A 19,136-nucleotide genomic window follows, 5' to 3' on the forward strand; every position below is an offset into this window, starting at 1 on the left:
TACTTGCCTATCTACAGTAAAGTAGCTTGTGGGCAAGTAGGGATCAGAGTCAGGGACCTACAAACGCATCCATCCATCTGCTTGTGGCCAGTGACAGGACAGATCTGCAGAAGAGGAGACGAACGTTGCGATGTGTTGGATGGATAATTATGGCGTGTTTGCGATCTTCGGGCCCGAGATTACGGGAGCGGGAGCTTGAATTTTGCTTGGCGGCCGTGCTCTTTTTATGACAGACTGGTTGATATCGTAAGGAGGGTTGAACTGATTGGCCCCCTCGGTCTTTGCGTGTTAATGGGTGTTGATAATGAGGTTGAGCGGATCAGATACAATCAAGGGCGGGTCAAGACGTGTAATCCAAGGGCGAAATGAAGAAGAGACGAAGTACCATTGGGAGGCTCTCCTCGGGCAGTAGACAGGAAAATGGCCGAGAGTTGTCAAGCTCAAGTGTTGCTCATGATGAGTTTATGTCCGTCGGTCCCGAGGGAGGGGACACTCTTGGCATCTTCGCGACTTTGATTTCCCAATCGAGTATAGCTTTGTGGTCTCCGGATCCGACCTATAACTGACTCCTTCACCTTCGGGACCCTTATTCTACGTCAAACCACTTCTCTCGGGTCAATTTTCGTAATTGTCTCTATTAGGATGAGTATTGACCGAGCACGCGCATTTTCTATGTGCAAATCTCTTCTAGGTCCTGCCGCTAGTTTCAACTTATGGCATGGCTCGGTTTTGAGTCTGCCCGATGATTACCTACTTGTAGTGTAGATATATATCTAGCAAAATGTCCTGTTCAACAAGCCTCATCTTGCTCAGCAGCACCAGATTCCAGTGTTTTCCAACGTCTACAGATATACTAATACTAATAAGCCTTATAATATCACATCTTATAAGCCCCTGCATCTCTTGCTGAACAGCTTCAGCTTCAGCTTCAACCATGTCTCCCCCTGACAAGACCGAATCTCATGCTCCGGATCGCAAATCATTCAACTCGCTCTCATCAGCCGAACCACAAATTCCATTCGAGCCTAGCAACAAAATATCATCACAAGATGAGAAGCCTCAATCACATCAAGGCAACCAGCAAGAGTCAGCAAATGACCCCAAGGAAGATGAGTCGAATCCCAAGGGCCCAGCCTTCGACAAAGAAGCTCAGGAGAACTACAAACCAAAGACACTCAAGTTCTGGCTTATAATCCTCTCCGTCTTTGCTGCCATGTTTCTCGTCGCTCTCGACCGCACAATCATTGCAACTGCCATTCCTCAAATCACAAACGACTTCCAGAGTCTAGGCGACATAGGATGGTATGGTTCTGCATACATGCTCACAACAGCTGCCTTTCAGCTCATTTTTGGTCGTATCTATCGATTCTACCCTTTGAGGACGACATTCCTTGTCTGTATCTTGCTGTTCGAGATTGGCTCTGCTATTTGTGGTGCCGCTCCCAATTCTGTTGCTTTCATTATCGGAAGAGCTATTGCTGGCATTGGCTCAGCAGGCATCATGACCGGGTCGATGATGTCCATTGTTCCCATGATTCCTCTTCATAAGCGGCCAATGTTTCAGTGTAAGTATACAACTCTCCCCTCTATGGCTAGACGAGCAACGGCTAACACATTTATAGCTATGTTTGGCATGGTTTTTGGTATCTCGTCCGTTGTTGGACCTCTTCTTGGAGGCGCCTTCACTCAGCATGCCACTTGGCGATGGTGTTTCTATATGAATCTCCCTGTAGGAATCGTCGCCTCGGTCTTCCTCTTCTTCTTCCTCCACATATCACCCAAGAAGCACGAACCTGTTCCTATTCTCAAACATATCACCCGATTAGACCCGCTCGGAACATTCTTCTTTGTGCCATCCATGATCTGCCTCATCCTGGCCCTTCAATGGGGTGGCTCGACTTACCCCTGGGGCAACTGGCGAATAATCCTGCTCTTCGTTCTCTTCGCTCTTACAGCCTTCGTTTTTGCTCTCATACAAATCAAGATGCCCGAGACCGCAACTGTTCCCGCCAAGGTCATCACTCAGAGGACCATGCTGGCCTGTGCATGGACTATGCTGTTTGTTGGTGGTGGTATGATGATTGTCGTTTACTATCTCCCCTTGTGGTGTAAGTAGCCCCATCTTCTGTCTTCATCTTGTTGATAACATACGCTTACAAATTATTAGTCCAGGCTACCAAGGGCGCCAAACCCGTCGACTCGGGCATTTATACGATCCCGCTGGTGCTAAGCCTTGTCGTAGCTAGTATTCTCTCTGCTGCCTTCACCCAGCGCATTGGCTACTATGTCCCATCTATGCTGATATGTCCCTGTATCATGGCCATTGGAGAAGGGCTCTTGACCACGCTCAAGCCAGACACGGGTTCATCGCACTGGATTGCCTATCAATTCCTTGTTGGCTTCGGTTTGGGCCTTGGAATGCAGACTTCCGGCCTTGCTGTTCAAGCAACACTTCCCAAGGAGGATATCCCCATCGGAATCTCGATCACCTTCTTCGCGCAGCAACTCGGTGGTGCCATATTTGTCTCCGTTGGGCAGACTGTGCTTAACGGGCTTCTCGCCAAGCATTTATCAGATATACCCAACCTCACGCCCAAGAAAATTGTCGATGCGGGCGCTACAGAACTAAACAAGATAGTTCCGGCCGAGTATATGCCCCTGGTGAAGGACGCCTACAACATTGCCATTACGCGGATATTCTTTGTGAGTCTGGCATTGACTCTAGCCCAGTTGATTTGCGCTCTTGGTGTGGAATGGAAGAGCATCAAGCCCAAGACCGAGTCATCGCCAGAGGCCGGCAACTCAGGTTCGACAGGAGTCAAAGCCGGAAGAGTGATGACGGACGACATATAAGACGTTTGGGTTTGGGTTTGCAGTTTTGATGGGGCTATTAGCAAAGAAAACTCCCCTCATAAAACAAGACCGCTCATACAAGAGCAAAGAAGAAGAAAAATAGCACAATACATATGTAGATTAGAATAGGATAATAGCGATTACGAGCGTACATTCATGTCCCAATATCTCAAACAGGCAACTGACTTTGACGCGGATGCAATCCGATTAGCTATTTCAGTATCACACAGTGCACCGACCGCTCTCAACACCAGGCGGCCTGTTCTTTGTTGGACTTCTTAGTCGCACTTGGGAGGCGTAGGATGGCGGTGAAGCCTTTGTGCCATGATCATCATGCGACATCCACCAGAGACGACCTGGACAGGGGACCCATCTCTATGATCGCAGAAAGGATCAAAAAGAAGGCATAGACTGGAGAATTCTTGGAATCTAGTTGATATTCTATCATGGACAGATTTGTAAATAAAGAAATGCTTTTAACGTGAGCATTCTCTCTTCTCCAAGCCCACGGCGCTCAAAAATCACATTCATCTTTAATACTTCTTGACCGCCATCTTTGGCTTACAGCCTATACGCAATTGCGCCCAATTATCAGCGATTTCCTCCTCTCGAACATTTCCTAAACTCAATTGCAATCGACATGTGCACAAGGATCAAGACCACGATGGCTTGCGGCCACACATTCACAAACTATGCCACAACATGTGGTATGGCCACAAACTCTCGTCCATGCACTCCCAATGTCAAATTTCAACATCTCAACGACACGTGCGCAGCGTGCGATCCGGCGGCCCGGAGGCGCCGTGTCCGTCAGGACTACGAGAGCCGGCACGCCGAGCTCATGGCCGAGTACATGGCGGCCAAACAGACAGGAGATGGAGCAGCCATGGCGCGTGTGGAGCTTCTAGTCATGGAAAATTCCATGACCACAATGGAGCGGAATTTCGAGATCGGCATGCACTGCCAGGAAGAGGAAGTCATGTGGTGGGAGATGATTTGACCGACAAAGATGCACTGATATGATTTATGATGATTACGAGACGGGTCTGGCGTTTGTCTGTATCAACAACGGGGGGACTGCTGCGTATTTATGAACTACCTACTTATCAACATCTGCCATTAATACTGGACCTCTGAGCCCAACATGTCCCCCAAGCCATTATTCCAATCGTCTAACTACCAATGTAATATGTACCAAAGTCTACCGTGACTCTTTAAATCCTCCGCTCTATGTGTATAACTCCGCGAATTAGACAAGTCAAGTATTGGTAACCGAGGTCCAGGCTCGGTGTTTTTCGTGTTCCGCGTAAAAAGACAAAAAGGGAATCATTCTTGGTCTTGATGCCGAAAAGAGTGCCCTCAGCTTATGCCGAGGGATGCAAAGTGGTATCCAATGTTATCAAAACAAAATGCGAGGCCGTTTCTTTCGTAGCACCTTTAATGAGGTGAGCTTCAATGCGATCTGGGTGATGGTGGCTGTGGTGATACTGAGCGGTAGGTGGGACGGTCGTACTGCACGCTCTTGAAGGCCGGCATGAGAGTGTCAATGCTGAGTGGTGTTTGTATTGAAGGATAATCGAAGTCGATAGAGCTAGCAGTCGACGTTGTCGATGTTGAAGAAGTATCGGAAGTGAAAGAGGTGGCTTGCTTGTACTTCTTGCTCGGCGCAGGCGAGTCGCTGTCGATGCTATCGCAATGAGGACGTTTTCCACTACGAGACGGCATGACTGTGCGTGTCGTGGGTTGCTGCAGGTAGAAAGCCGGCGTTGTGATGTTCAAATGATGTGAAGCCGTCGACACGCGGACCACTTTGTCCGTACTTTGACCACAGGCGGCGATCATGGTTTGGGCGTGTCCGAAAATGAGAGTGGTGAGATAATATGGAGAGGACGCCGGAGGCGGGAGACTAAATTCAAAAGTTGGTTAAACCTGACGGCGGCGACGAAGTCTGGGTTGGGCGATGAATATCGGAGAATTAGAGATTGAGATTGAGTATGAGATTCGAGGCAGATAAGAAATGCGATGTGCGACTATTTCAGATCAGATGAGTGCTTGATATTTGCCGGAAAGATCCAGTTATGGTCCAGCCAGTGAGAAAGAGAGACAACCGAGAAGGAAGAGGAGGGGCTGAAATAGGTGAAGGGGGGAGAAAAGAGACAATGGGACGACGATCTTGATGGAGATAAAGAGGATAAAGGATGATGGATCCTGAAAACCAGATCAATGGCGGGGAAAGCAGAGAGAGAAGAGGAAGAGGAAGAAGAGGAGGAGGAGGAGGAAGAAGAAGAAAGGCGGAATGTGGGAAATTGTGAGACTCGGGTGTATGAGAAAAGAAAGAAAATGAAGCCACAATAATAATAAGAGGGAAACAGACTTGCCGGTGGAATCGCCCGTCTGAGCCAAAATGAGATGCCTGCATTCGATGGATGGATGCATTTGCATTCGCTTTGCATATCTTGCCTTGAGCGGCTTGAAAATTGGTGGAGATGGTCAAGCTTGAAAGCTTCTTTTTGAGTTAACAAAGGGTTGTACTTGGTGACAAGTTTTATTAGATTCGACTTTTGTTGAGTTCTCGTACAAAGAACCGACACAGTAGTAAAGCCTATTTTACCACTGGTGAATGCTGTGCCGAGTAACCTGCAACCATGGCAAAGCAGCTGGTGTATCAAATGGATTGGCGGGTTGGATCTCGACTCCTGGATGATGATCAAAGCACCTTAGAAATACATACATAGCCACAGGCACGGGCATAGGTAGGCATGGATCTGCTCAACCAAGCGAGGTCACGTCAATGTCAGCGAGGGATAGACAATAGATATACCATAAATAGACTGATAATAGGATTATATCAGCTCATACCTACACACAAAGCATAAAGTACACACATATGCTCAATTTGATTCATTGTATGATCATGACATCCATGTCACTCTAAATAAACGACGGCAAAAATTCAGGGTTACATGCCGCCAATGTCGAATTCAGAACGGAAATTGAATGCTGACCTAATACTGTTATCACTGACGGGACAGACCCCACATTCAATTCTCCATTCCATACCTTTCTCAGGCTTGGCTCGGGTAGCCCTGGAACTCTACCTAGGTACTACCTAGCAGGCCTAGGTAGGTACCTACCACCTAGGCAGCAGCCTAAGGTACCTTAGCATGGATGCGGGGCATCTTTATTCCCATGATCCGTCCACCAGCAACTCATCTCCATCATCCTTCACGCCAACGCCGCCTTGACCAAAGCTAACGATAGCTTCATTCAAATACCAAACACACTAATCGCAACCCCATTCCTAACTTCACCACAAAATTTCCGCGACACACCTGGCATTAAACGCTCCGCAGTGTCTTCGCCTCAGCTCATCATGGCTGCCTCGACCCCCGCCAACCCTCTTCTCTCTAACCAGAAGAGTTCCGAGCTTCAGGCTGTTCTTCACCCACTGGTCCTCCTCACCATCTCCGATTACATCACACGGCATACTCTTCGCCAACAGGAAGGGCCCGTCATTGGCGTCTTGCTAGGTCAACAAAATGGTCGCGAAATCACAGTCGAGCATGCCTTTGAGGCTCACACCCGACAAGAGCCCAATGTGCAAGGCGGATACCTCCTCGATGCCACGAAATTCAGCGCACGCTTAGAACAGAGTCAGTAAAGTCGCCCATGCTATCATCGTCTCCCTCTAAATATGTACTAGTGATCACTGTCCACAAAGATAGACACCTCGACCTCGTTGGGTGGTACACTCTTCTGCCTTCTTCGGGTCCGACCCCGACTATCCTACCAATCCACAATCAGATTCTCGAAGGTTGGAACGAGTCAGCCATACTCCTCGGGTTCCACCCGGAACAGGCCCTTGATCACTCCGTCGGTGGCAGACTTCCACTCACTATTTACGAGAGCAATTATGAAGTCGACGACCCAAAGGCGGATAACGATGGAGAGGACAAGAAGATGGATGACGGGGAGCCCGCTCTCAAGCTCAAGTTCAGAGAGCTTCCCTACTCGGTTGAGACCGACGAAACAGAGATGATCAGCATGAACTACGTTGCTGCTTCAGGAGGAAACGCTGCTGCCGCTCCACAAAAGGATGACAAGCCCTCTTTGTCCATCGAGTCAAATGGCAAGGGCAAACGCCGACTAGTGGAGAGCCATGACGAAGATCACAACAAGGCGACTGCGCAGGATGATGAGGTTGCTCTGACGCCGGAAGAGGACGAAACAATTGCTGCCCTCACAGCAAAGGCCAACGCTATCAAGATGCTCCAGTCCCGAATACTCCTTCTCACCACCTACCTAGAGCGTCTTCCTCCCTCGTACATCAACGGGAACACAGCCGATTCCAGTAGCATGGACGCCGACTATACCACTCCATCAGCGACAGTGCTTCGCCAGATCCAAGCCCTCGTCAGCCGCCTCGACCTCGTCATTCCCTCGGACAGAGCCGCATTTGAGCGCGAGATGCTCCACGAGGCAAATGATGTCAACCTGGTGAGACTCCTCAACGGCATTGTCCAGAGCGTCGGCCAGGCCCGTGACGTTGGCAAGAAGTTCTATGTTGTCGAAAACGCAAAGGCGTCGCACCGTCGTGGTGCTCCTCCTGGCCCCGGACAGGATTTTGTCATTGACCCAGCGGCTTATAACATTCGTGGAGCTGGCGATCTCCTGATCTGAGATTGCTAGATATACGCGTGACGTGAAAGCACGGTGGCGCGTACGACAGAAACGACTTAGTTGCATTCAGCCGGGCGTTTGGTGTTCGAGGTAGATTACAACTTCAAATCGTGTTTTAGACATGAATTAAATCATAGACTAATTAGCCATATCATGTTCACGAGTCTAGTTGTTTGTGGAGCCATCCCGGCTTCATGTGTCAAGTCAAGATGGGGTCAAGTGGTCATGTTAATATCGTGGACTATGTCTGTTAGGACGAACTCCTTGCCAACCCATTTCTTCCAGCCCATTAAGCCACTTCACATCATACTTGGCATCTCTCCAATCAAACCCAACCTTACCTCCAAGCTACCAGCATAGTAGCTGGTATCTTCACAACTGAGAATCTATTTACACATCCCCTGTGAAATACGCCACTGGAATACGTAGCTTTTTGGATATCTTTTTTGTCTATCATTCATAAGTCGTAAAAAGGCAATCTTGAGAAAGATCCTATGCCTCGATAACAATCTTCAGGACAAGTTTGCCCTCGTCGTCACTGGTGCGTGTTGCCAGCTCAAATGCACGTTGTGCCTGATCCAGGCCCTTGAAACGGTGGGTGACCATGTCGTCCAACGAGGGTAGGCTGCAGCCAGAGGGGTTCGCAGCTTGCGAACACAAAAGTCGAATACCGGTGGGATATGTGTTGGAATACCGGAATACGCCCAGGATGTCAATCTCGCGGAGGTGAGCCACGGAGAGAGGGAGAGTCTGGATCGGAGTTCCCATGCCCACCATGATTACTTTGCCGCCAGCTTTAGTGGCATATAAGCTCGTGTGCATGCATACCTCCTTTCCAGTGCACTCGAATGTGACATCCACGCCATCCTCGTCCTCCTCAAGCATGAAGGCACCAGCAGGGTTTGACGAAGCAAGGATATCCGCCGCCAATGATTTGGCTCCATCGAAGCGGCTTGCGGTTGAAAAGGTGCTGGCAGGAGTAATGATACCAGTCTCGGGCGTAGAGATTCCAGAAGAATAGTTTGAAGAGTTCAAACGGGACAGGGGGGTAACAAAGCCATGGGTTGCGAATCCACGGCTTGTGGCATAGTTGACACGCCCAGCATCGATATCGGTGATTGTAACCGATGTGCAGCCCGATTGACGAGCCATTGCGGCAGTCAAAAGGCCAACGGTGCCGGCACCAATAACAAGGGCAGTGGAGCCCGGCTCCGGCCTGGCACGGTTCACCGCATGGATAGCTACAGACAGCGGCTCGAGGAGGGCGGCGGCCTCGAACGAGACGTTGTCGGGCAACCTGTATTCGGGTCAGTAACCGGGGCTGTCGGGAATACCGAGTTAAGCTTACTTGTGGCACCAGACAGCGGGATGATTAATCCTCTCTTGCAACGTGCCTTGGTAGTGAGGGTAGGTTTTGGCACTGCTTCTGAAACGCAACTTTTTGCACAGGTTATAACGACCTTTACGGCAGATGCCGCAGTTTCCACAAGCAACACCAACTTCAAGAGCAACTCGGTCGCCCAGCTTGAAGCCGCTCACTTGAGGACCAATAGCAACAACTTCCCCGGACGATTCATGGCCTAGTGACAGTGGGTGGCAGGCACAGAGATCGCCATTGGCAAACTTCTTGTAGTAGGAGACATCTGAACCACAAATGCCAGTCGCCTTGATAGCGATTTGAAGTTCGCCTGCGGCCGGGGCCTCAATGGTCCTTGTTTCCTGCAACGGGGTCAGTCAGTCAAGTGTTCGGGTAGGGCTGAAACGACAGCAATCATAGAGGTTGTCAGGGTCGGCTTACCAGTCGCAGATCGCGGGGACCATGCAAGACAGAGGCACTGATGCTCAATGGCTTCGATGGACCAGCGGGTAGATGCGTTGGTGCGATCTCTCCCGTAGCAACTGGGGCCATAGCTGTCAACAACAACGCTTGAAGCGTGGGATAAAGGTGGGATGTTGGTGAGAATGGAGACTTGAGGTCGGGCGATGGCTTGATCAGTTGCCGTTTGGGGCAAATACAGCAAAGGGGATTGGCTGGTGGAGAGAGATGGAAACGTGGGAGACGGCCAGCGCGTGGGGGTAAGGGCCTAGGATAGCTCGTGGAGGCGCTCCAAGTGCCAAGTGCCTACCTTAGGTAGGTGGTGGATTTGTGTAAGAGATGGAAGTATATAAGACTCGATATCCTCGAGCTGTTTGACACGAGTGCTTGAGCCGGTTTGGGCAGGTCAAAAGGCTCACACGGGCTATGTATCGTTGGATCGAGGAAGAATGAGCCAAAGGAAGACGGGTTCCCACCCCTTAAGTAGATAACACTCCTCGCCAGTAACCTCCGGAGCAATTCGCCAGAGGAGTCCGGATCGAGAGCAATCAGAAGCAAGGGCGTGCGCTCATCATCAAAATGCTCAGTGCCAAGGTGGAGCGACGTCTTGAGGCGCTTGAATTGGGAGGGAGAAGGCCCAGTCAGGAAGCAACAAGCTATCGGTGGGAATGGAAACGAGGAGCTTTCCGTTAGGTTAGGTGTTGTCATATCGCAAACTACTAGCTGCAGGAGTTAGCACGATGGCAATGGCGTATCGGCAGAACGACAGCCCCTGATGCTCAAGAGAGCAAGATGGTCGCCATGTGCCTGGGCCGAGGCCGGACCACCAAGCAGAATTGGTGCATGTATAGCGGACGAGCCTGTAACAGGCGGGCGTCCTACATGCACAGATGGGGCGTCACTGAGGGCCCTAATGCTTGTTCGCGGGGCGCGCTATCAAGGGTCTAATAGCGGCGTCTACCTGCTGGGTCGTCCTGGAAAATCGTGAACAGGGACATTGTAGTACCTAGCTTAGTAGTTGGTTTGGTGAAAGGTGTCCAGGCGCTGACAGAGGAGGGCTACAAGGCGTGCTGGGGCCCAGAAGAAAATGAGTCTTGTCGTGATCACGGCTTATACGAGTGCTGAGGGTTTTGACAATGTTGCTGGCCACTACTGGTGCCCGCTATAAAAGGGAAACAAGATCATCAGTTGTGACGAACGTGTGCCGTAGATACTGTTGCATGCCTCCGCCGCGGCGGAAGACGGCCAGGTGTACCGGGGACCATGTTTGCCCTACTGTAGCCATGCACAAGCAGCGTCGTGGTGTGGTCCCTAATCAGCCCGAGATCGCGGTGAGCGAGATTGTGGAAGACATCCATGACAGCTACAGAGTGTCATTGGCGCACGTGTCTGGAACGTCAACAACTGCATTTAAAGACAAGGCATTGCTTGATATCGACTTGAGACAGAGGGGAGGAACCCAGTGTGAGAAAGGCTGGTCAAGCTTGAGTGACCATGCAAATAGCGGTCTCATTGGCATCCATGAATGGACAAAAGGAAAATCACCATTTCGACAGTTCCAGCTCTCGAGAGCTGTCGTCAACGGTTTTCCAACCGTCGTTAGCCACCAGCCAATGGATACGCCATGTTGAGTCTCAGACTGCAGGGCTGCCTTAGACAACGGGCCGAGTCATATCCCCCGCTGACTACCTACGTCGTACTTCTGGGACATGAAGTGAATTTGAGAAGTGATCAATTTGTCTCAAGAGTTGGTGGTGGCCAAGGATGGCTTGCTGCGAGAAGATCAAGGCCAGCGGAGGCATGCTTGATTCTGCAATGCTCGTAGGTCAAGCTGAACAAGACTGATGAGAAAAGAGAGCATAGTTACCAGATAAGGTGTCCGCATTGTTCGGCGCAAAGGTGGCCACAGAGGTTCTCTTGTCTCAAACTGAGCCTTTCCTTTTTGATAGCAATTTAGTACCAGTATGTATACATGTATTTCCGCATTTGCCTACTAACCTACTAACCTTGCCAGCCGTGTATCGCACCAATCGGGGGATATCCATCCCCTCCAAGTTCCAAACGAAAGGCAGAACTTTAACCAAGAACCAACCTTCCAGTCCTCTCTTAATACCTTGCATGGGAGGAAACATCTTGTGCTGTCCATAACAGTGTCTCGGGGTTGATTTCTCACTGGAACAACCAATGTTTTGCTCTAACTGAACTGAAGAATATTATTACACGGGAAACAATTTAGCCTTAGGCTGTTATCAGTCAAGATTTATGCATACATAACCGCTTATCGCCTCCACTTGTCGGTCTTGTCATGTCGTGCCTTATCAAGGGTTCCAAGGGCCAAGGATCAACCACAGAAGAAGCAACACGATGTCGACAGTAAATCTATAGTTGGCAGGGATCAGAGGGCCAAACCCCGGACCCCATATGTATGTATGTATGTAAGTACGGTCCAGTCCTCCCTCCCTCCCTCCCTCCGTCTGGCGGGGATGGGGTGGGACTGTTTCCGCCATGTTCTCAGTTGTCTTCACCACGCCACGGCGATCTGTTCTCTCCCGATGGGGGCGAGAATGAATGATGATCTCCAGGTGTGGCTATGGTGTCTCCTACCGGTGGACACATCCATGGCTTGGGAGTGTTATATGTGCAAAAGCCAATAATGGTAGGCTTGGTACATGTTCTGAATGCCAGCAGCTTCATCATAACATGAAATTTTTCAACGGAGACAATCTGCACGTCTTTCCTTTCGCCTAAAACCAGGCTAAAGCTTGCTTCAACAGCCAAGACTGGGTCATCCCAGGGTTATCTGGCCCATTCGGAAGTTGAGAAGTTTTCTAGAATGCAGCTCGCTCCATTCCTTGCCGCAAAGTTCAGCTTGATCCAAACCCAACAGCTTAACCAAGTGCCGACACCGTCCGTCCGTGTGCGTGCTCAATTCCTGACGCATTGACTTTCTGTTAAGGCGAAATATTCCGTTGTTCGGGATAGCCACTAAGTTACTTACTTACAAGCAACAAGAGAGTTGCACAACTGATTGGCCTACGCCGACGGTAGCTATCTTGCTGCACGTCTATTCTAAGGGTTAGCCACAAGGTACAGAAATGACGAGATGCCATGCGCTTGGGGTTCCACTACTTCGTCCCAACCCCTGGATGTGACAGACTGAACCAATACCCCAGCCGGAAGTAAGTTCTGATAACCGTCAGTCGCGGGTAAACCCCCCCCCCCATCATATTGATAGCCTATTATCAAGTATTCAGGCATTATACGAGGATTCCGACAACTGATCTAATGTTTTAGTCACCTATGAACTTCAGAGAATAGGTGTATCCTTCAGACTAACTTACATAGTAACTAGACGATCTGAAGACTCAGTACTCTATTACTCTCGTCAGAAGGCGTATAGCTACAATCCAAGGCATGAATCGACAAAACAATTGACTCGCTCCCACACAGTTCATGCCATGGTAGTCGCCAGTACTAACTAGGGTGTCATGAAAGTGCTATGTGTAGGGAGGCAATCGCAATCCCTTCAGACCGCCTCTTTCTTGAGCACGACATAGTATGTACATTGGATGCTTGCTTGGCCTCGGTCAGTCAGGCATCGTCTCATTGGATTACAACAACAGACAGCGAGCAGAATACTAATACTAGCACGCAAACTCTATTTCAAGAGAAGACAAACAATGCAAGACACATGCCAGCTCCCTCCTACAGTACAGTATGTACGTTACTCATGAAGAAGGTCAATGGACACAGCCAACCAGCTGCACATGTGTCTCAAGGCAGTATTTGATAGGATGCCAGTCTCAATCCTCCGCTTGAGGCCTTCGTTTAGAAACAGCCCTATGGGTGCGGTCCGACAACCATTGGGGCCTGCAAGACTGGTTGGTTCGATTTCGGGCGTCGCTGACAGTCTTGTTCATGCAAGATTGACGGGATATGCTATTCGACTGAGGTTGAGAGCTTAGTTATGCCATCGCTCCCAATGCTTTCAGGGTTACACAGCATATGTGCACAGCAGGTTTCGCCATAATCATCATGGAAGTGCAATCTACATACCACCTCCAGAGTCTCGAACAGATGTTCTGTGCGACCGTTACATGGCGTAAGGTGTTTTCTGCAGCTTGACCTCGGTCAAGATTATAGTCAGGGTCGTCCAGACCGGACTTCAGCATCAGACGAGGTATATCCAATAAACTCGAAATATCTTATCTATCATTGACTTCCTCAACATGAGGACATAGGCTCACGTGAACGATGAAGCATACTCCTCGGACCTCATTTGCGATCATGAACAACTCTCTAATGAGTCTTTATCACAGCTTTAACTTGATAAGCCAGTCATCACGTCGCATCCTCCACAATCGGGAGCTGGGAGATGTGCAGTCTTCCTTGTAACCAACCCACCAACTCTGTACACCGCCATCCCTTCAAGATCGAACGATGGTGATAAATGACACTGAGGTTCCGGCAGCGCAATGACATTATCAAAAGCATAGTGCTGCTGTTACACGGCATTTCCATACACACCACGGCGTTTGGCATAAACTCATGAGGCCTGAGACTAATAGAAGATCACAAACGCAGCGATTAAGAAAACCAGTTTTACATATGACACCAGGCTCAGAGCAATGCTATTGAAAAGAGGAGGGAATCTGATGCAAGCCCATTATTCATCATCCACATAGTGCACTCGTTGCTGCTGCTGCTTAGAAGGTGCTGGCCGCCAGCCGGCTCGCAGCATTCCTGGCATCCACACGATCCTCGTCATCTTCTTCGCTGACACCCTTAAGGCCGGCACGGCCCCCCGTCTGTCGCCCTTGAGCTGTCTCGGTGCTCTCTTCGCTCTCGCCTTCCTCCGACACCTTGCTGATGAGACTGCCTGATACGCTGCGACCCGTGGCATCTGAACGGCGAGGAACGCCACTCCAAGAGTCACCCTTGGGGCCTTGACTGGCTGCGAGACTTGATCGACGCACGGTGGGATGAGACTCACGACCCAATCGGCTCAATCCACCGGAGGCGTCAATTGATCGGATATCCGGTCGGACCGTCTCCAGCAGGGCCAGAGTCCGCCTCTCGGCTTCAATCTCTCTGAGCACATATTCCCTAATGCTTAGGCGGAGATCAGCAGAAGTTCTCGAGAACCACTTACGACGCTCCTGGACCAAGTTTTGGGTGACACGGTTAGTCTTGTTGTACAAGTAGGTCTCGTGCTGGCGAGCATCATCCAATGCCGTGATGGCCTCGTCCACCTTTTCGCGGCGAACACTCGAACTGGCCTTGAGGCGATCAGCCGCATTGAGCTTGCTACGGGTAGCTTCCTGAGCTTGTAGGAATTCGCGAATCAGAATCTGACGGTTGGTAAGCGACTCCTTGACAATGAAAGCGTCTTGTGAGTGATATTGGAATGGGTCGCCAATAGTTGTAGCCTCTGCTGTCGCTTGGGCAGCATGATAGTCGCCGACGGTCTGGACGACTTTACCCAGCTTTCGATATGCATTTGCCAAACCAGGATGGGGTTCCTGGACATGCATACTTGTGAGTTTAGCACCATAATCGGCTTCGGAGAGGCCAAGTCCTAAAGATGTTCAGCATGCTGGATTTGTGCGGTTTTTAGAAGCTTACCCCTCCTGGCCTTCACCAACTTATCAACCTTGTGTCCGGCATCCATGCTACCAAGATAAAAGAGCTTGACGGTTGGACGTGCGTCCGCAAGCTCGGGGGTATCATCAGGGGGTGGAGCGAACTGCTTCAAAATCTTTCTGCGGACGCCTGTCGCTGGCTGCTTCTTCTTCACCATGGGGCTATAACCAAAGTCACTCTCCACAAAGAGCACCATCTCGTCGTCCCGCATCAGGATTTCGTTACCGCAAACGTAGTTCAACCACCGCTGCATCAGGGCCTTGACCCGAATCTCGTCCTCGTCTGTCCCAGCTCCAGCGGAGGTCAGAGGCGGCGGGACCGCGGGGACAAACACCTCTGGATTCGCAGATATCAGATGATCAGCGAGTTTGACAAACTCGGAGTGTAGACGGCGAACATCTCGGAATTGAGTTGTTCGAAAGCGGGGAATGTTAGTCTGTGACTTGTCAGTCCATCATGGAGGTATAAAAAGAACTCAGAAATCGTACGTGAACATCGAATCGGAGGATGGGATCCTTCTTGCCAGTGCGTTCGAGTCCCGTAATCTTGGCTTGGAGTCGATACTGAGGCCCAGCCGGTTTTGGGGGGTGCTGTTCCTGTCCAGACTGTGAAGCCGGCGCACCAGCCTGGCTGTGTTGCTGGCTATGTGCTTGAGATTGTCCGTCCTCCCCCGCTGACGGTTCAGCGGCTGTGGATTGCGACTGCGCCTCTGAGGTGTTCAGTGTACCTGAAGCCTCAGTACCATCTTCAGTGCCAGAGGCTGTAGTCGCAGTCCCTGGACGCTGGAATTCTTCAGACTGAGATGCAGGCTGGTCCTGAGACAGGCCATTCGAGGATTGTGTGTTGTAGCGAAAGGGAGGAGGAGCATCAGCTGAGGCGGGATTGAAGGCAGCAATGTTGTTTCGCGATGGAGACGACACAGGGGAGTTGCCCCATGGTGAATCGCCTGCGGGATCCTCCACGTCGTGGATCGTGGAGCTGTAGTCCATCGCAAATGAAATATAAAAGATAGGATTTGGCGATTGTGTTCGTTGGGCGATTGTTGATGAGAGAGAGAAGCTGGAGGAATGACGTTGCGTTGGTTCAGCGCGCGCTTGAACTAAGTCCAGTCGGTGGTCGGCAGGGACGGACGGGGGTAGCGAGCAAGATGGAGGTGGAGTACGAGTACCAAATTGAGCGGGCGAGGACGGGAGCTGCCCAGATCCAACCTGATGGGCACTTTAATGGATTGTTAGCACGACAATAGTAATTTATACTTGTACTTCCTCTCTTCCTGCAACCCTCGAAACTCATTGTTTTAAATGAGTACCTTACGCCTCAAAATTCTATGAACAGAAGTCGCCCCAGATATGAGGTAGCTTATTCCCGCCATTCACCGTCCGAGGCGTTTCTCTTCCGGCAGGTTGCAGCCATTCCCGTCTACCTTAGGCTGGGGAGCTTACTTACTACCTAGGTACCTGCCTTACCTGGGCCCATGACACCTGACTGGCATCCATGGCCATTGCTCTCTTGAGGGAAGCTCCCACTACAGCCTGGGTACCTTAGTTACTCTTATCTTATCAGCGCCCCAAAAAGTTGTTAGTGATGAGGGGCCTAGAAAATGTTTTGGCTCAACATCACTGGTGAAACTTTGCCAACTTATACTTTTTTTGCGCCAGTAACTCAATTGACCTTCTCAGTCTTCTTACATTCGTTCTAACATCAAACCCTTCCAGATCGGCACCCATCTAATATTCAAAAATGGGTAAGAAGCGAGCGCGCGAAGAGGGCAAGGATGTCCCACCGGCTGATGTCGACAAAATGGACGAGGACGGTTCTGATGACGAGGTAGGCAAGATGCTTTCAAAGTTGCATGCACATCCTACTGACTGCACCAAAGGACTTCGATATGGTCGACGTTGATTTTGAGTGGTTCAACTTTGACCCCGAGGTCGACTTCCACGGCACCAAGACTCTCTTGCGACAACTATTCGATGTTGATGCGAATCTCTTCAACATGTCTGCCCTCGCCGATCTCGTTCTCTCGCAACCCACCATTGGTTCTACCATCAAGGTTGACGGAAAGGCTACTGATGCCTACGCTATGCTCACGATTCTTAACACGGTTGTCCACCAGGAAAAGGAGCCCATGAACGATATCATCAAATACCTAATCGAGAAGGCGCAGAGTAGCTCGCCACTGGCACCCATTGCCGAAGTTCTCAAAAGTGGAAAACACGTGGGACTAGTGTTCTCTGAACGCCTTATTAACATGCCTTCTGAGCTGGCCCCACCGCTATATTCAATGCTTATCGACGAGGTTGAGGCTGCTGTGGAGGACAAGGAACCCTACGATTTCACCCACTACTTGATATTGTCCAAGACATACCAGGAACTCGAATCTAAATTGGATGTCGAGAATCAGAAGCGCAAAAAGGCAAAGGAGGAGGCCGGCATTTATTATTTCCACATGGAGGACGAGGTGCTGCAAAAACACGCGGTAGCGCACGGCAATTTCAATTACACAAAAGAGGACGAGTCGGCGGCAGACAGTAAACGGGCATTCCAAGAAATGGGTGTTAAGGCGCACGGGCACATGATTCTTATCGAGGCGAGCAAGTTCCCAGGGGCGGTCAAAGCTGTTAATGAATATCTCAGTGCGGCGCAATAGATGAAATGAAGCTCAGGCACTTGGTTCTAGTCTTTGCATCAAGTATTCCACCTCAACTTCCTTGGTTAATGGGATAACAAAGTCCTTGTACATTGAAACAACAGCGTCAACATCGATTTTCGCCGCTCCCTCGGTTCCGTCGGGGATAGACGGGTCCTTGCCGTATGTCAGAGCCTTGAGTCGTAGTCGCTCAAGGACCTTCTTCTCCACTGCTGCATTAGTGATGGATTCAGCGATGCCCTCCCGATCTTCAGCCTTGATAAGCCGAATATACTTTTCCTCGTCCGACCGGAATTTGGACTCTGCGACAAACTTGCCGAAGTGAATGCGTCGTGATAGAGCTTGCAGGCAAGCAATATCGCAAGTTGCGGTTGAGCCGTAGTTTTCTTGAGACTCACCCCGCTCCTCGCGTCCGAAATCGGGGCAAACTGCGGGGAGGAACTTTTCCGTATAGAATTTCTTGATCTTGTCGTTCACATTGACGCTGTTCTCATGCAAGATCTTGGGGTAGTTGAGAGGCTTGAGTATTGGGCTTTGCAATGCATCAGGGAAGAAAGGATATTCGTCAGGCGACTCGAAGCGTCGGATAAGGGATTGTAGCTTCTCCTGCTCGCGAAAATACCAGTCGAGGAAGCTCAGGTTCGCTTCAGGCAATTCCACAGCTCCAGGAATGTAGATCGTCTAGAATGATGACATGATTAATTATCGTTATTATGCGATCTGGGATCCTTCGGCTGGACCGGGGTTTGCATAAGGCGTTCTAATCCCACTTACACCATTCAATGCGAATTGCACTCTCTCGATCAGATGGAAGGTGATTGTGTCCTCAAGACGACTACCATTGTCAGTCCGGGTGCTCAATGGCAAGATAGATGGTACGGGGAGCCGGGAGCAGCTCATACATAAGTTGGAATCGGATTCGGGCCAGATCCAGTGCGTGTGCGGCATCGGCCATGTTGATAACGGTATCCATAGTGGTTCTGATTAAAATAAAATAAAAAGAAAGTAATCGAACGCCTTGGAGATGCGCTTCTGAGGTGTATGTATTGACCTGAATGATCCAAAGATTGGATCCAGGTCTCGTAAAAGACAGAATTCGGGTAATGAGTCGTCGTACAAAGTCAATGTTGAAGTACCGAAGGGTTAATCACCACCTATACCCATTAGTTGGTAGCATAAAGCGGGCACGGAAAGGCTGGAGCTCTGTACCTTACCAACTCGTTAAAAGATTGCAGCCCATGAGATGGTCGGCAAGAGCCCAAAGGGGGAGGGCATGGGCGGAACTAGAGCCGGCATTTCCCTTCCTTTCCTCCCACTTCCTGCGGCACAATAAAATTGAGCATGGAGGGGTAAGCTCGGGGAAGAGGTCGAGCTCGGCCTTGAACGTCACCGGAAGTGGAGGGCATTTTAAAACACCTTACAGGGCACAGCTTCACCTGTGCGCCACTATCCTCGCAGCCCCCAGCGATCATTCCAGCAGTTCCAGCGCTGTGG

The 19,136-nt window shown here is 50.2% G+C and overlaps 8 protein-coding genes across 8 annotated transcripts; 4 read left to right on the top strand and 4 right to left on the bottom strand.

Moving 5' to 3' along the window:
• Positions 1-934: 934 nt before the first annotated feature.
• FPRO_03050 (putative aflatoxin efflux pump AFLT) lies at positions 935-2,853 on the top strand (the record flags this gene model as incomplete). Its single annotated transcript, XM_031226780.1, has 3 exons — positions 935-1,565; positions 1,623-2,108; positions 2,168-2,853. 3 exons carry the CDS (start codon positions 935-937, stop codon positions 2,851-2,853), a joined length of 1,803 nt encoding a protein of 600 aa, XP_031077283.1.
• Positions 2,854-3,517: 664 nt separating this feature from the next.
• On the top strand, positions 3,518-3,853 carry FPRO_03049 (uncharacterized protein; the record flags this gene model as incomplete). Its single annotated transcript, XM_031226781.1, has 1 exon — positions 3,518-3,853. The coding sequence occupies one exon, from the start codon at positions 3,518-3,520 to the stop codon at positions 3,851-3,853; it is 336 nt and encodes a 111-aa protein (XP_031077284.1).
• A 452-nt stretch (positions 3,854-4,305) lies between these two features.
• On the bottom strand, positions 4,306-4,695 carry FPRO_03048 (uncharacterized protein; the record flags this gene model as incomplete). Its single annotated transcript, XM_031226782.1, has 1 exon — positions 4,306-4,695. The coding sequence occupies one exon, from the start codon at positions 4,693-4,695 to the stop codon at positions 4,306-4,308; it is 390 nt and encodes a 129-aa protein (XP_031077285.1).
• A 1,531-nt stretch (positions 4,696-6,226) lies between these two features.
• FPRO_03047 (uncharacterized protein) lies at positions 6,227-7,533 on the top strand (the record flags this gene model as incomplete). The annotated part of the gene is made up of 2 exons (XM_031226784.1): positions 6,227-6,506; positions 6,557-7,533. The coding sequence occupies 2 exons, from the start codon at positions 6,227-6,229 to the stop codon at positions 7,531-7,533; spliced, it is 1,257 nt and encodes a 418-aa protein (XP_031077286.1).
• A 492-nt stretch (positions 7,534-8,025) lies between these two features.
• FPRO_03046 (uncharacterized protein) lies at positions 8,026-9,442 on the bottom strand (the record flags this gene model as incomplete). Its single annotated transcript, XM_031226785.1, has 3 exons — positions 8,026-8,830; positions 8,882-9,252; positions 9,332-9,442. 3 exons carry the CDS (start codon positions 9,440-9,442, stop codon positions 8,026-8,028), a joined length of 1,287 nt encoding a protein of 428 aa, XP_031077287.1.
• A 4,613-nt stretch (positions 9,443-14,055) lies between these two features.
• Positions 14,056-15,981, bottom strand: FPRO_03045 (uncharacterized protein; the record flags this gene model as incomplete). Its single annotated transcript, XM_031226786.1, has 3 exons — positions 14,056-14,927; positions 14,975-15,428; positions 15,481-15,981. The coding sequence occupies 3 exons, from the start codon at positions 15,979-15,981 to the stop codon at positions 14,056-14,058; spliced, it is 1,827 nt and encodes a 608-aa protein (XP_031077288.1).
• Positions 15,982-16,732: 751 nt separating this feature from the next.
• Positions 16,733-17,642, top strand: FPRO_03044 (Protein BCP1; the record flags this gene model as incomplete). The annotated part of the gene is made up of 2 exons (XM_031226787.1): positions 16,733-16,819; positions 16,872-17,642. The coding sequence occupies 2 exons, from the start codon at positions 16,733-16,735 to the stop codon at positions 17,640-17,642; spliced, it is 858 nt and encodes a 285-aa protein (XP_031077289.1).
• Positions 17,643-17,654: 12 nt separating this feature from the next.
• Positions 17,655-18,615, bottom strand: FPRO_03043 (putative chorismate mutase; the record flags this gene model as incomplete). The annotated part of the gene is made up of 3 exons (XM_031226788.1): positions 17,655-18,323; positions 18,417-18,477; positions 18,545-18,615. 3 exons carry the CDS (start codon positions 18,613-18,615, stop codon positions 17,655-17,657), a joined length of 801 nt encoding a protein of 266 aa, XP_031077290.1.
• Positions 18,616-19,136: the final 521 nt, after the last annotated feature.

This window comes from Fusarium proliferatum, assembly GCF_900067095.1.
Source record: "Fusarium proliferatum ET1 genome assembly, contig: FPRO_scaffold002, whole genome shotgun sequence".
NCBI lineage: Eukaryota > Fungi > Ascomycota > Sordariomycetes > Hypocreales > Nectriaceae > Fusarium > Fusarium proliferatum.